General features: G+C 37.9%; 2 protein-coding genes across 10 annotated transcripts in view; one reads left to right on the forward strand and one right to left on the reverse strand.

Annotated features, from left to right (window-relative positions):
• The window catches only part of ZNF385B (zinc finger protein 385B), a 372,985-nt gene that overhangs the window by 294,833 nt on the left and 62,304 nt on the right, over positions 1-15,848 (forward strand). The window lies entirely within an intron of this gene.
• LOC133257715 (putative ANKRD40 C-terminal-like protein) lies at positions 12,153-14,911 on the reverse strand. The gene has a single exon (XM_061434058.1). The coding sequence runs from the start codon at positions 13,125-13,127 to the stop codon at positions 12,690-12,692; it is 438 nt and encodes a 145-aa protein (XP_061290042.1). The 5' UTR covers positions 13,128-14,911; the 3' UTR covers positions 12,153-12,689.

Raw genomic sequence — 15,848 nt, forward strand, 5'->3', positions numbered from 1 at the left:
CACTACTTAACTGGCCACTGACAAAATGAATGCCCAGGTGAAGACATGCTCCATATTTAATTCTAGCATTCCCACTGCAGTGATGCCAGATGTTGAAGCATCTCATAATACAAAGCAAAGAGATTGTAAAGTAAAATTGCAAAAATCTTGCAAAAGATTTAGATTTTCATGAACTCATGATTGTCATGTTGGAGAACTGTTTAATACAAAGTCACTGACAAATGAGGATCTGCCTGTTAGAAGTATTAATTTAACAAGAGAAAAATTAAAAGGTTGATGATAGGCTGCTCAAAGTAAAATGTTTTAACTATCAAGCGAATAGTAAAAACTTTTGCAATTATGAATCCCTTGAATTAAAAAAAAGAAAACATTTATTTATGTGGTCCAAAAAGAAAAGAAATTTTAAAAGAATCATTGAAGAATATTGTTTCATCCTATTCCCATCCTCCCACTCTCCGTGCCTTTCTCTCTCTGTCTATCATAACTACATTAATATTTCTTGCCTATCTTTCCTGGGTTTGTTTATGCAGATATAACCAAATATGAATATATACTCAATCTCCTTCCTTTTATACATACAAGATAGTATACTATTTATGCTTTACTTTTACCTTGCATTTTTTTTTAACATAACAATATATCCTAGAGAATTTTCCCTACCAGAACCTAGCAAGCCCCCTCACTGTTTTTTCATAGGTGTGATAGGCAAAGATGTCCACATCCTAGTCTCTGGACTCTCTTACTATATTACTTTGTAAGGCAAAGGGGAATTGAGGTAGTAAATGGAATTAAGAGCACTAATCAGCTGACCTGAAAATAACTGTCCTGGATTATCCCACAGGCCCAAAGGCCCTTAAAGGTAGAAGAGGGAGGCAAATTAAAAGGTTAGAGTGACACGATATAAGAACAAATTGAGTGGCCATTGTTTGTTTGAAGGTGAAAAAAGGGACCACATGCCAAGAAATGTGGAAAGTTTCTAGAAGTGAAAAGTCAAGGAAATTGACTCAGAGCCTCCAAAAGAGAATGCAGTCCTGCTGACACCTTGGTTTCAGCCCAATGAAACCCATGTTGGACTTCAACCTCAAGAACTGTAAGATAATAAATATGTGTTGTTTAAGTCACTGAGTTTGTGGTAATTTTCTACAACAGCGATAGAATACTGATACAGTAGTCTATGTGTAGATGTTCCATGGTTTCTTTAACTAGTCCCTTCCTGGTGGACACTTAGGTTTTTTCTTATCTTTGGAGTTAACATAGATTTTCATAACCAATAAATGGCAGATCTTCAAAAGAGACGTGGGTTCGATCCCTGGGTCAGGAAGATACCCTGAAGAAGAAAATGGCAACACAGTCCAGTTTTCTTGCCTGGAGAATCTCATGGACAGAGGAGCCTGGCAGACTACTGTCCATGGGGACACAAAGAGTTGGACACAACTGAAGCGATTTAGCATAGCATGCTAGTATACAAATTTGGGTATCTTGCCTATAAGTCCACAACTCTCCCATTATCTTATGTTGCCTTAAAAATTAGCTCATTTTCTTAGCACTTACTGTGCTCCTATTTTATTTTACGCCAAACACTATACATACTAGGGGCTTCCCTGGTAGCTCAGCTGGTAAAGAATCCGGCTGTGATTCAGGAGATCCCAGTTTGACTCCTGGGTTGGGAAGATCCCCTGGATAAGGGATAGGCTACCCCATACAGTATTCTTGGGCTTCCCTGGTGACTCAGATGGTAAAGAATTGCCTGCAATGTGGGAGACCTGGGTTCGATCCCTGGGTTGGGAAGAATCCCTGGAGGAGGATACGGCTATCCACTCCAGTATTCTTACCTGGAGAATCCCCATGGACAGAGGAGCCTGGTGGGCCACAGTCAGTGGGGTCGCAAAGAGTCAGACGTGACTAAGCACAGCACAGCATACATACTAGACTCCAGAATCCAACAGCAACTTTTGCTAGTAAACAGGGTGCATGAAAGCTTTCAAGGATTAACCTTATTGGATCCTCTCAGAACATGTTCTGAGTTTTCAGCTCTATATGTTCATTATTCTATACATAGAAATGCTGCACAGTGTAAAACATGGAATTAAGAGTCCTTGAATGTGATTTAACCCCTAACTTTGAACTTTGATAAACCATTTCACCACTGTGTGCCTCAGTTTCCTCCTCTGTAACATAACCTAAAATGGACTACATGGTCTTTGAGAGGATCATTCCAGCACAATGATTGAAAATGATTTCAAATGATTGAAAATCATTTCATGGTATTTCTTTAGAAGGATGGGGTTTAAACACTTCCATCTTACAGGTGGAATGGCTAAGACCTAGAAAGAATGACTATGCACTTTATTTGTTATTTGTGTCATGGGTTGAGTGAGGGGAGGTATGTCAGTCTTCTTTCTACAGCCTAGAATTGCTCTGGGAGCAGATTCGTCTTTGACATGACCTTCACTCAATGTCAGTAATTTTCTTTGTATTTACTAACAGAGACATGGACAGATGTACTCATGAGCACGTGACCACTGGCTTTCTTGTCATCACTAAAGCTCTGTTGATAATGGAGAATGAAAGTAAATTTCTGAGTCATGCTTAGACTCTGGGCAGGAAAGCCACAAAGTCTGGATGGCAAATTCACAAGTGTGACATATACATGTTCTCAGTGTTTAGTAATGGTGCTATAATCTGCATAACTGAGCTCTGAAACTGAGCGTTCTTTATTTGGGGGAGAGTTTATTATTTTATAATTACCCTATTTACATTTTAATGTAAGAATTAAGAAGATGCTCGTCCTTATTTTCTTTAATAACATTTCTAAATCAGCCTAAGACTGAATTGGCTTTCCTCTTCAGTGTAGAAAATATGTTTATTGAAAAATCTGGAAGGCAGATTTGCACAGTTAAACAGACTGCATTCTGCCATTCTCCGTTACCCATATAAACTGTAGCAGGGCAGACTTCATGCATAAAAATTCAATGTGACCTAGTTTAAGTGTCCAGTAACCCCCTTTGTTCAGCTTTTATCATCTCGGTAGAACTCCACTGTTGGAAAGCAAAATGCTACAGCTTTATTTACACAATACAGCATTATGCAGATGAACAAGCATTAATCACAAACATTTCCCAAGTGAACCTTTGCAAATTGACACCATTAACTTTGCCAAGGGGCAGGTGTTGCAGTCCAGGAATAATATATCTTTCCAACTGAGTCCTAGACGTTGGCTCAAATGTGTACGTCACCCACATCCCTGTTTCTTCTTGACCACCTTTTCCCTGTGTAACATGGTTTAGGCTGAGCACTGAATGAAATCGTCCTGGGCTTGAATGCCCCCTTCTTCTCCAGTGAACAAGTACACTGCAACTCTAGTGTGGCTATAAATTGATAAGCTTAAATCTGAATCATTCCCATTAGCTGGGAAATATGTTTCTAGAGTTAAGCCTTGCCAGGGAAATAGGTCTTCCATATGTTCCATAGTCAGTTTTTAAAAAGACTCTCAAAATTATTGGATTTTCGGTTTGCATACGAAAAGCAAGAAACTAGAACTTTCAACAAAAGCTTTTAAAATATTTTTGAGGCCGACATTTCTATTTTGGCTAGGTTGAAAGCTGGCAGATCCCAAATAATTTCTAATTTTCATATTAATTTTAACTTCTTAGAGAATAGTAGCAGAAGGATAAAGAAAACTGACCCTTAAAGAGATTTTTACATAAAATCAAGGCAACTTAATACTCTTGAATGCTTAAAAATAGAGATGATCTTCTTTTATTGTTGTTATCTCAGAGCAGAGTTAATCATAAATACCCTAAACATGTGACTGAGCCCTTTATACTTCATGGGCAAATCAAAATGAGAGCATAATGGTCTTTTTAATCAAGTTTTATATACTCTAATTCAGGAACTGACCCTGAAATTTTGGTACTCAGCATTAACATCACAATTGATTAAGCATGAGATGCAGGGTCCCTAACTGCTAACCCCACTCATTTGAAGCAAACTATTTGACTTTTTAAATTTACAGCATTACTTTTTGAATAGAATTATAAAGCAAGTCATCTATCATGCACTTTTATACAAATTTTACCTGTGGCTCCTCTAATTTTTTACTTGTGTTGCATTTGTCTTTGTTTCGGATTTTGATTACCTAGTATCTCCTCTCTCTCATTCTAGCCCACGGCTCTTTTCCCTTGCTACGTTCTTTTTCCTCATGTCTTAAGTCATAAGGAGATAGATGACCTTATGCCATTTCATTAATTTACATTAGACTGATACCGTACAAATGGACAGAAAGTTAAGGATTTGCTCAAAAGTTAAAATGGCAAGGTGACCAACTGTTCGTGTGAACATTTCTGTAAGTGACCTGACTCTCTTATTCTTTACTATAAATATCTCTGAGGTTTCAGGAAATGCAATCATCCAACAATCACCCTTGGTTCATGTGTAATTGATACATCTGCAATGCTTCTTTGCTCTGCATTTTGCATCTTTGTCAATTTTGCAGTTTTCATTTGGACAAGGTTATTTAAATATGCTCTCCTGGGCCTTTCTGCCTGTATCTCTTTTTGAAATTTTAATCTTATGCCCACTTCCTGATTTCTTTAGCAGTTTATATAATACAGTACAAATTCTCTGTCTTGTATAAACAAACTGCCCCCATCCACCATCTGCCACTCAAGAGGCTTTAGTGTATTTTCTGCTGGAGGCCCTGGCATTCCCTGTCATCCAGCAGGGATCTCAGCAGTCATGAGATTAGGGAGAAAACAACAATTTTGGGTCCCATATAAATGCCCTTTCCATGTGCTCTTGGCTGACCCTCCATCTCCTTTGGCCCCCAGGCCTTACTGCATCTCTCCACCAGCTGCCAGGAGGCAGCAAGTCCCTACAGCAGCTGTGGGTCCTTCCCTGGGAGGTCAGAGCAGCAGGGAGATAGGAACCCCTTACACACCTTCTTGGAAGACCTTTCTTGAAGCAACAGCGGAATAAGCACCCAACTGCAAGGGCACCTGCTTAAATTTTCTGAAGGATCAAGCTTTTTGTTTGAAAAATGCTCTTCTAGGGAACTTGCATTTCACTCTTGGCTGCCTAGCTCTGGTTTTAACTCTAGAAATTCTGTCCGCAGTCATTCGTGTTTGTCTTTGCTCATCACAACATGTTCTCTTTGCATCATGTCCCTCCTTCCTGGATTCTCTCTTCTCTTCCTTTCTCCCTCTCCTCTAGCTCTTCTCTGGCACAAAGGTACAAGTGCACTCTTCTTTCCTTCTCTCCTGGACATAATGTCTTTATTAAGCCTTTTCAAGTTTAATAACTGGATTCACTGCTTTAAATTCTGAGGCACTTTTCACTTGGACAGCCCCTAAAAGATATTTTTTAATTTATTTTTTAATTAAAGGATAATTGCTTTACAGAATTGTGTTCATTTCTGCCTAGAAGATAGTTTTGTTTAAAGTGTATTGAACATAGTATTTAAATTCCAACCAGTGTAGTGTTTAAAACAATTTTTCCTATATTTCCTGAACTTTCAGGCCCTTTGATAACTGATATGTCAAGGAAAACCTTGAACAGTCATTTTCTAATATTTGGCCCTCTTTATCACCACTGGCCTTCCTCGATAGCTCAGACAGTAAAGAATCCGCCTACAGTACAGGAGACCTGGGTTCAATCCCTGGGTTGGAAAGATCCCCTGGAGAAGGGAATGACTACCCACTCCAGTATTCTTGCCTGGAGAATTTCATGGACAGAGTAGCCTGGCAGGCTACAGTCCATGAGATCACAGAGTCAGACACAACTGAGCAAGTAGCATACACATCACCACCATCAGACATGTCCAACAAATACCTGCATATGTTAGGTCCACAGATCAACTGAACTCTTCCCCGCTCTCAGACATACGTATACGGTCACTGCCTGCTCCCCATGCACACCTACTCCATCGCTCTTGAAGCCCTTGAGATGGACAACAGCTCCTTTAGTCTATTAATTTATACTATATTTATATAGTCACATATAAACTGAGTATACACAATTAAATATAAGTATATATGTGTAACTTGTTGCATTTTTTTTTTTTTTTGCTGCTTGAAGCAACTTTATTTGAAGTTATTACTATTACAATTCAAGATGTCAAATGCCAAAAGACATAAATTCAACATAAAGTTCATCGATTATAGAATTGTCCCAAATATTAAGAGAAATTGGCTTCTCTCTAAAGGAAGAAACGTGAGGACTGTATAGCTTTTCTTGTTTTGTTTTGTTTTATTTTTCTTTTAAAACATTACTGAGCTATGTGCACTATAACTTTGGCTTGTGGAATGGAGAGCCAATGTGATCCTTGTTCTGCCTCAAAATGCTTTTTGGATGACTTCCTAACTCCCTCTTTACTCCTATACATTTGGCATTAATTGTGCTTTTAAGAATCAATGCTGGTAAAATGTGAGCAGCAGAGTTTTAAGAATACTGGAACTTAGCCTGCTAAGTTTCACCTATGCTAATAATGGCCTTCCCTTCAGAAATTAAATAAGCCATGGAAGTTGGTCCTCATAAAAAGTGAGTTTATGATGAAGGGATTTGGAGAAAGTCACACTCAAACTAAACTCTGCAGTTGGTCATTAAATAAAGAAATGATAATCTCATTACTGGGTTGGGAAGTGAAAGCTAGTTGTAAAGTTTACATCTGCTGCTAAACAGTACAAATTATTAGATAAATGAATAATTGTATAAGTTTGAAAAACCAAGTGATTCTGTCAAGAAAGAAGATACTGACGATGCAAAGAATCGATAGCATCAAATGGAAGTCTAGAAAATGATAGCCTGCTTTTGTCAAACATTTTACATTTTTCCCATAAATAAGACTGTTTATTATTGATTCTAAGGTGTGGAGGGTAGTGAAGCAGATAGTAGGTAATTAAAAGCATAAATCTCAGGAGCTTGGGAAGGTAATTCTCGCTTTGCAGGCAGAGCTGCCAAAATGATGAACATTTTTTGCTTCAACATGACAGAAATATAGTGTGGTTACAGGGAGAAGGAACATAGTGAACTAAAAGTTTGCTTCAATAGCTGCTGCTTAAGAAAGCTCTTTAAGAAATTTAGTCAGCCTTTTGGAGGCATATAGTAGTTACTTATGCATTTTTTTAATTGCCTTAAATTAGCCCTGTAACATTACCAAATGTTATAGCCTTTCTCAGAACTACCTTATTATAAATGGGCATTTGATCATTTAGAATTGATTTTAAATTCATCACTGAAAATAAAAGGAAGATCAGGATAAAGAGAATCTTTTATTTTTTTTTCTGGTTCTTTTTTTATTATTATAAATTTATTTATTTTAATTGGAGGCTAATTACTTTACAATATTGTATTGGTTTTGCGATACATCAACATGAATCCACCACGGGTATACACGTGTTCCCCATCCTGAACCCCCCTCCCACTTCCCTCCTCATACCATCCCTCTGGGTCATCTCAGTGTACCAGCCCCAAGCATCCTGTATCGTGCATCAAACCTGGACTGGTGATGCATTTCCTATATGATATTATACATGTTTCAATGCCATTCTCCCAAATCATCCCACCCTCTCCCTCTCCCACAGAGTCCAAAAGACTGTTCTATACATCTGTGTCTCTTTTGCTATCTTGCATACAGGGTTTTCATTATCATCTTTCTAAATTCCATATATATGTGTTAGTATACTGTATTGGTGTTTTTCTTTCTGGCTTACTTCACTCTGTATAATAGGCTCCAGTTTCATCCACCTCATTAGAACTGATTGAAATGTATTCTTTTTAATGGCTGAGTAATACTCCATTAAGTGAGCATTATGACTTATAAAGACTCATCAAAACATATATTTAACTAATGGGGAAATTATACAACAAATAATTCAATCATTTGGGGTGCTCTAAGAACACATAGGTGCCTTGTATGACATGTTACTTTAGAGATTTGTGTGTGTTTAATAATATTCAAAGTTCTGATGACCTACTTAATATGATATGAAGAACAGAAAATATGAAAGTTTGGACAAGGAAAGTACCAAAACTCACTGTCCCATATAAGAATAAGTTTTCAACAGAAAAACATTAAGCTTCTGTTCTTAATTCCTTCAAGCTTTGGTTGTGTTGTTCAGTCTCTCCATTGTGTCCAACTCTTTGCAACCCCATGGACTGCAACATGCCAGGCTTCCCTGTCCTTCACCATCTCCTGGAGATTGCTCAAACTCATGTCCATTGAGTCGGTGATGCCATGCAATCATCTCATCCTCTGTCATCCCCTTATCCTGCCTTCAATCTTTCCCAGAATCAGGGTCTTTTCCCATGAGTCGGCTCTTCACATCAGATGGACCAAAGTATTGGAGCTTCAGTTTCAGCATTATACCTTCCAGTGAAAAATCAGGGTTGATTTCCTTTAGGATTGACTAGTTTAATCTCATGCTGTCCAAGGGACTCTCAAGAGTATTCTCCAGCATCAAAGCTCAAAATCTTCAATTCTTCAGCACTCAGCCTTTTTCATGGTCCAACTCTCACATCCATACATGACTACTGGAAAAACCAGTTTTGACTGTATGGACCTTTGCCGGAAAAGTATGTCTCTATTTTTTGAATACTGTCTAGGTTTATCATAGCTTTTCTTCCAGGGAGCAAGCATCTTTTAATTTCATGGCTACAGTCACCATCTGCAGTGATTTTGGAAAACAAGAAAGTAAAATCTGTCACTGTTTCCATTGTTTCCCCGTCTATTTGCCATGAAGTGATGAGACCAGATGTCATGATCTTAGTTTTCTGAATGCTGAATTTTAAGCCAGCTTTTTCACTCTCCTCTTTCACTTTCATCAAGAGGCTCTTTAGTTCCTCTTCATTTTCTGCCATCAGATCAGATCAGTCGCTCAGTCATGTCCGACTCTTTGCGACCCCATGAATTGCAGCACACCAGGCCTCCCTGTCCATCACCAACTCCCGGACTTCACTCAGACTCACGTCCATCGAGTCAGTGATGCCATCCAGCCATCTCATCCTCCGTCATCCCCTTCTCCTCCTGCCCCCAATCCCTCCCAGCATCAGGGTCTTTTCCAATGAGTCAACTCTTCGCATGAGGTGGCCAAAGTATTGGAATTTCAGCTTTAGCATCATTTCCTCCAAAGAAATCCCAGGGCTGATCTCCTTCAGAATGGACTGGTTGGATCTCCTCACAGTCCAAGGGACTCTCAAGAGTCTTCTCCAACCCCACAGTTCAAAAGCATCAATTCTTCACTGCTCAGCCTTCTTCACAGTCCAACTCTCACATCCATACATGACCACAGGAAAAGCCTTGACTAGATGAACCTTTGTTGGCAAAGTAATGTCTCTGCTTTTGAATATGCTATCTAGGTTGGTCCTAACTTTCCTTCCAAGGAGTAAGCGTCTTTTAATTTCATGGCTGCAGTCACCATCTGCAGTGATTATGGAGCCCCCCAAAATAAAGTCTGCCACTGTTTCCACTGTTTCCCCATCTATTTCCCATGAAGTGACTGGACCGGATGCCATGATCTTCGTTTTCTGAATGTTGAGCTTTAAGCCAACTTTTTCACTATCCACTTTCACTTTCATCAAGAGGCTCTTTAGTTCGTCTTCACTTTCTGCCATAAGGGTGGTGTCATCTGCATATCTGAGGTTATTGATATTTCTCCCGGCAATCTTGATTCCAGTTTGTGTTTCTTCCAGTCCAGTGTTTCTCATGATGTACTCTGCATATAAGTTAATTATCTGCATATCTGAGGTTATTAATATTTCTCCTGACAATCTTGATTCCAGCTTGTGCTTCATCCAGCCTGGCATTTTGCATGATGTATTTTGCATATAAGTTAAATGAGCAGAGTGACAATATACAGCCTTGACATACTCCTTTCCCAATTTAGAACCAGTTCATTGTTCCATGTCTGGTTCTAACTGTTGCTTCTTGACCAGCATATGGGTTTCTCAGGAGGCAGATAAAGTGGTCTGGTATTCTCATCTCTTTAAGAATTTTCCACAGTTTGTTGTGATCCACACAGCCAAAGGCTTTAATGTAGTCAATGAAGCAGAAGTAGAAGTTTTTCTGGAATTCTCTTTCTTTTTCTATGATCCAATGGATGTTGGCAATTTGATCTCTGGTTCCTCTGCCTTTTCTAAATCCAGTTTGAACATCTGCAAATTCTCGGTTCACGTACTACTGAAGCCTAGCTTAGAGAATTTTGAGCATTACTTTGCTAGCATGTGAAATGAGTGCAATTGTACAGTAGTTTGCACATTTTTTAGCGTTTCCCTTCTTTGGGATTGGAATGAAAACTGACGTTTTCCAGTCCTGTGGCCATTGCTGAGTTTTCCAAATTTTCTGGCATATTGAGTGCAGCACTTTCACAGCATCATCTTTTAGGATTTGACATAGCTCAGCTGGAATTCCATCACCTCCACACCTCCACTAGCTTTGTTCATAGTGATGCTTCCTAAGGCCCACTTGACTTCGCATTCCAGGATGTCTGTCTCTAGGTGAGTGATCACACCATCATGGTTATCTGGGTCATGAAGATCTTTTTTGTATAGTTCTTCTGTGTATTCTTGCCACCTCTTCTTAATAACCCTGCTTCTGTTAGGTCTATACCATTTCTATCCTTTATTGTGCCTGTCTTTGCATGAAATGTTCCCTTGGTATCTCTGATTTTATTGAAGAGATCTCTTGTCTTTCCCATTTTATTGTTTTCCTCTATTTCTTTGCATTGATCATTTAGGAAGGCTTTCTTAGCTCTTTGCTATTCTTTGGAAATATGCATTCAGATGTGTATATCTTTCCTTTTCTCCTTTGCCTTTCACTTCTGTTCTTAGCCCTCCTCAGATAACCATTTTGCCTTTTTGCATTTTTTTTCTTGGTGATGGTTTTGATCACCACCTCCTGTACAATATTACAAACCTCTGTTATAGTTCTTCAAGCACTCTATCAGATCTAATCCCTTGAATTTATTTATTACTTCTACTGTATAATTTTAAGGGATTTAATTCAGGTTATACCTGAATGGCCTAGTCATTTTCCCTACTTTCTTCAATTTAAGTCTGAACTTTGCAGTAAGTTCATGATCTAAGCCACAGTCAGCTCCCGGTCTTGTTTTTGCTGACTACGTGGAGTTTCTCCATCTTTGGCTGCAAAGAATATAATCAATCTGATTTCAGATGGTATTGACCATCTGGTGATGTCCATGTGTAGAGTCTTCTCTTGCATTGTTGGAAGAGGGTGTTTGCTATGACCAGTGCGTTCTCTTGGCAAAACTCTGTGAGTCTTTGCCCTGCTTCATTTTGTACTCCAAGGCCAGACTTTCCTGGACTCCAGGTATCTCTTGATTTCCTACTTTTGCATTCCAGTCCCCTATGATGAAAAGGACATCTTTTTTTGGCATTAGTTCTAGAAGATCCTGTAGGTCTTCTTAGAAGTGTTCAACTTTACCTTCTTTGGCATTAGTGGTTAGGGCATAGACTTGTATTACTGTGATACTGAATGGCTTGCCTTGGAAACGAACAGAGATCATTCTGCCATTTTAGAAATTGTACCCAGTGCTCCATTTTGGACTCTTTTGTTGAGTTTGAGGGCTACTCCATTTCTTCTAAGGGATTCATTAAATGTTGCTTAGCTGATCAAACATTAATAACACCTTTTAAAAAATATTATGGGTCTTCTTTCTTCCTTGTGTAAAATTCCTGTGTTAATAACTATTTTGACAAAAGTAAAAGATTTCTGAAACAATTTCCAAAGCATTTTATTGCTGGTTTTTGTCATCTTCCCACTTTGGGGTTGGGGAAAACTTTGAAGGCTTGTGTATTTTTCTCTTTTTTTGGTACAGATTTCTTTAGTTAAGATTGGGTGTGGAATCCTTAACAATAAGATAATGTTTCACTCAATTTTTGTTGTTTAGATTCTTTTTTTTTTTTCTGAACAAATACATAGTTTTATTTACATAGCTTAAGAGAACATTTCCATGAGTAAAACTGGTTTGTTGAGCCATTATTGTTTCTGAGTCTTAGGTGGAACTGACCTGAAGAAAGAGTTTAGGTAAATACATGGTTCATTAACATAGCTTAAGCATTTCCGTAAGAAAAACACATTGGTTAGCTCAAGGTTTGAGAAAAGTTCAGGTGGAACCAGGTGTCATGACAACATAGAATTTTTAAAGAAACCTTTTAATTTTGTATAGAGAAGGGAAAAAATTATATCTGACAGTTGTTTCCTCCTGTCGTTTAAGAGAGGAAAAAAAGTCTGACACTTGGGGACCCCTAGCCTTCCTGCCTGTTACCCTGTCACCATTTTGTAGATTTCAAAGTTGTAAAATGGAAATGATGGTAAGAGATGGTTTTAGAAGCTAGGATCTTTAAACCAGAGTGTCAAGTGGGTCCTGGCTTTCCCAGCTCCAGTTAGCTCACCCTGCCCTTAATGGAGTTGTTGTGAACAGAGCCTGGCCATTTGTCGTGAGTATCAGGAGTACATACCCGTGCCTGATCAGGATTGGGGTACAACTTTACAAACTAAACTTGTGTTCATAAGTATACTTAAATTTTTAAAGTACTTTAAACGTACTCTACTCCCAAGCCTAGAGAAGTTGCACAACAAGGAAATAAGTACATATATGAAGTTAGCAAACTGTTGGATGCATCCAGACTTCACTATTTACAAAATATTGATTCCAGTTTTTCATTTCTGCGATCTAATACGTCATTTTTGTCGCATTGCTGTTGTAGCAGGGCTTCTCTAACAGAGATGGTGTATATTCTGTCAGTTCAGAGCTTCCATTTTTCATTAAAATGAGTTCTACTTCCTGAAAGTCCTGTAGTCTTAGAATGTCTTTGTCCTTTCTGAGCAATGTGTTTGGTAGCTTTCTGATCTTCTCCACTTGCTCTGGGTTAATCCCCAGTTCGTAGCAGCTTACTTGTAGTAGATTTTGGTAACTCAACTCTTGTCTATCCAGTTCAACTTCAATGAAGTCATTTTCTTTGTGGCTCTGAATTCTGACTTTAAGTACCAGCTCTGGGCAGGTGTCAGCAGGTTTGGCGTTATCACCTGGGTCAGTTGGCAACTGTTGATTTGAGTCTCCTTGTTTATGTTCACCTGAGGGCTTCTTCACATCCAGTTGGGGTTCAGCCATGAGTAAGTTCTGTAGTCTCTGTTGTTTAGATTCTTAAGCTAAAAAATATATGCAGCATACAATTGGAAATCAGATAGAATTTCTTGGCTGAATACCTGTAGGGTTCCTGAATGATTTAGTTCCTGGTTTAAAGTTTATATTCAGGTGTTATTTAGTATGTGTTTGATTTCCCATAGCTTATCATTTGTATGCTTGAGTGGGCAATTGGCTATAATTTTCACAGTCTTTACAACAAGGAAAAAAAGCATTACTTATGTAAGACAGAAGCAGAAAAGCTGGATGCAACAAGAAATAATCTTGCCTACTCTATTGCTTTCAAGCAAGTGGATGAATTAATACAATTCAAAACATTGTACGAAAGGGATAACTTTTAACCACTTTTACTTCTCAAGCAACTTTTTAAATAAAGTGACAACATTTGCCCTGGAGGCTAGAGAATTTTAGATATGGTGAAAGTGAAAGTCGCTTAGTCGTGTCCAACTCTGCGACCCCATAGATGTACAGTCCATGGAATTCTCCAGGCCAGAATACTGGAGTGGGTAGCCTTTCCCTTCTCCAGGGGATCTTCGCGACCAAGGATCAAACCCAGGTGTTCCGCATCACAGGCGGATTCTTTACCAGCTGAGCCACAAGGGAAGCCCTTTAGATATGATAGGTCAGCATTAAGATAATTTTTTGGAGGGTGGGGGGTGGGGTAGGCAGGAGTGCCTGACCAGCTATAAGGAGCTTTATGAGGTATGGCTAGTCGCTGGGGAGAAGATAGCATATGAAGAAATATTGCTCTAGCCAATGTCTAAGATTTCAAGCTAGGAATTTTTGTTGAAAAAATAGTGTTGCTGCTCAATTTAGTTCTTCAAGGAGAGTAAAGAAGCTGTCAAATTAGCCAGAGACAGAAGAAGAGGGTCAAAATAGTTCATGCCTAAAAAGGAAAATTCAAGAAATATAAGACAGGTTCCCTACCCTCATAGACCTGATTAGCTAGGGAAACAAAACAAATATACATAGAAACCTTGTTGAACTGTGTGGTGTTAACTGCTGTAAGGTGATATTAATATAAATTTGGGGAAGCAGACAGCACATAGGCTAGAAGTATCATGGGCAGAAAGCTAGCATTTGACAGATGCCTCTTCTTCCACCAGGCTCTATATTAGATTCTTTCCACATATATAATTTCTGTATTTGTACCGAGTGAGGTTCAAGGAGGAAATGAAACTGTGAAAGGCTTGAGAGATGGTCAGCATTTGACAAGGAGAGAATTGAAGAATTATTAAGTAGTAGAGCTGAAACAAATAGGGCTTCTTGAGGATGTGGTCTACGGATAGGCTGCAGGGGGTCCATGAACTGTGTAAAATTATGCACAATTTTGTCTGTCTGTGTATCTGAAACCGTAATCACTTAGAAAGATGTTGAAGTGATTGAATCTTCCATTTCCTGAGAGAAATGTTCCACAGCTTCCTTTGGCAACATGTTCTAGTATTTAATCATTTTTAGTATTTCATCTTACCTACATCTTTATTTAAAAAAAAAAAAAGAAAGAGAAAAAGAACCATGGTCTTTTTCCCCCCTCACTTTCGTTCTGTCTTCTAGGGCACATGGGAAACAAATGTGGTATTCACTACTCAGAAAATAGATCTCATGAACAAGAGCTCCCAATAATTCTTCTTTCTGTTTAGGTTCTGATTTGGGGGGACTGAGAATATGATTCAGCTTTTATTTATGTGTATTTCCTTCAGGTATAATGTATTTCAGCTCTTATCAGTGGCATACCTAATATTTCTGACACCAAGAGCAGATCATTTTTAACATCTCCTCTGTAGGACAAAGTCATTTTCAGAAATAATTGTGAAATTACATGAATAGTAAGAAAAACCAGGAAAGAAACTCAGAGACTTTTTATTAAAGTTTCAATATATTATTATACCACAAATATAACAGTATAAAAAGGGAAGAAAAGTAAAGGATTGATCCTTTTTAAGTATATTCATGTGTTTTTAAATGAGAGAAACATAAGCCTATATATTATTCTATCACAGAAATGATCATAACATTACAGTAACAAGTAAATTTTAATAAAATAAAAATTATATAAAAAGTACAATTTATGTACCCACTGACTTGTACCACTGATATTTTCTTCTTCATTCCTTAGTCTTAAAGCACAGAAGAACCTAAAAAGAAGCATAAATTTTTATTTCAAAGATATTAACAAAAGTCAGTAAAATCCATCACATATAAGCAAAAATTTTTATTTACCAAACAACAGTAGTACATGTCATAGTTAGCACTGTCTCATCCTTAAAGTTTAAACACAAATAAAAATGCTAATCAGTCATGGAAAATGAGAGAATTGAAGAATTTCAAGTTATGTTTTCTTTATCTTTAGTAATCACTGTGCTATCATTGTTTACTTCAAAATCAGTTATTGAAATGCTAAAATATGAGTGGCACAGAGCTTGCAAACTTAATTCCTAAGCATTAGGAATTTACTTTCAAAATGAGTAAGTATAGCAGAGCCATTGTGAATTGGGTGTTTGATAATATAACTACAAGTTCTGTATATTAACTCCATGTAGTGCTACTTTTAAGTTTACATACATATTACTATAATTCAGCTATAATCACAATTGTTTAAAACAGACCAACACTTTTTTATTTTTCAGGGTAGAGTATTCTATTACTGTTTAGAATTACCACCTGTAATGATAATAAAAAGCAGACCTG

Source organism: Bos javanicus, chromosome 2 (assembly GCF_032452875.1).
Source record: "Bos javanicus breed banteng chromosome 2, ARS-OSU_banteng_1.0, whole genome shotgun sequence".
In the NCBI taxonomy this organism is placed as follows: domain Eukaryota; kingdom Metazoa; phylum Chordata; class Mammalia; order Artiodactyla; family Bovidae; genus Bos; species Bos javanicus.

Excerpts from the sequence above, each read along its gene's own strand:
- LOC133257715 (XM_061434058.1), bottom strand. The coding sequence starts at position 13,127 with ATGGCTGAACCCCAACTGGATGTGAAGAAGCCCTCAGGTGAACATAAA.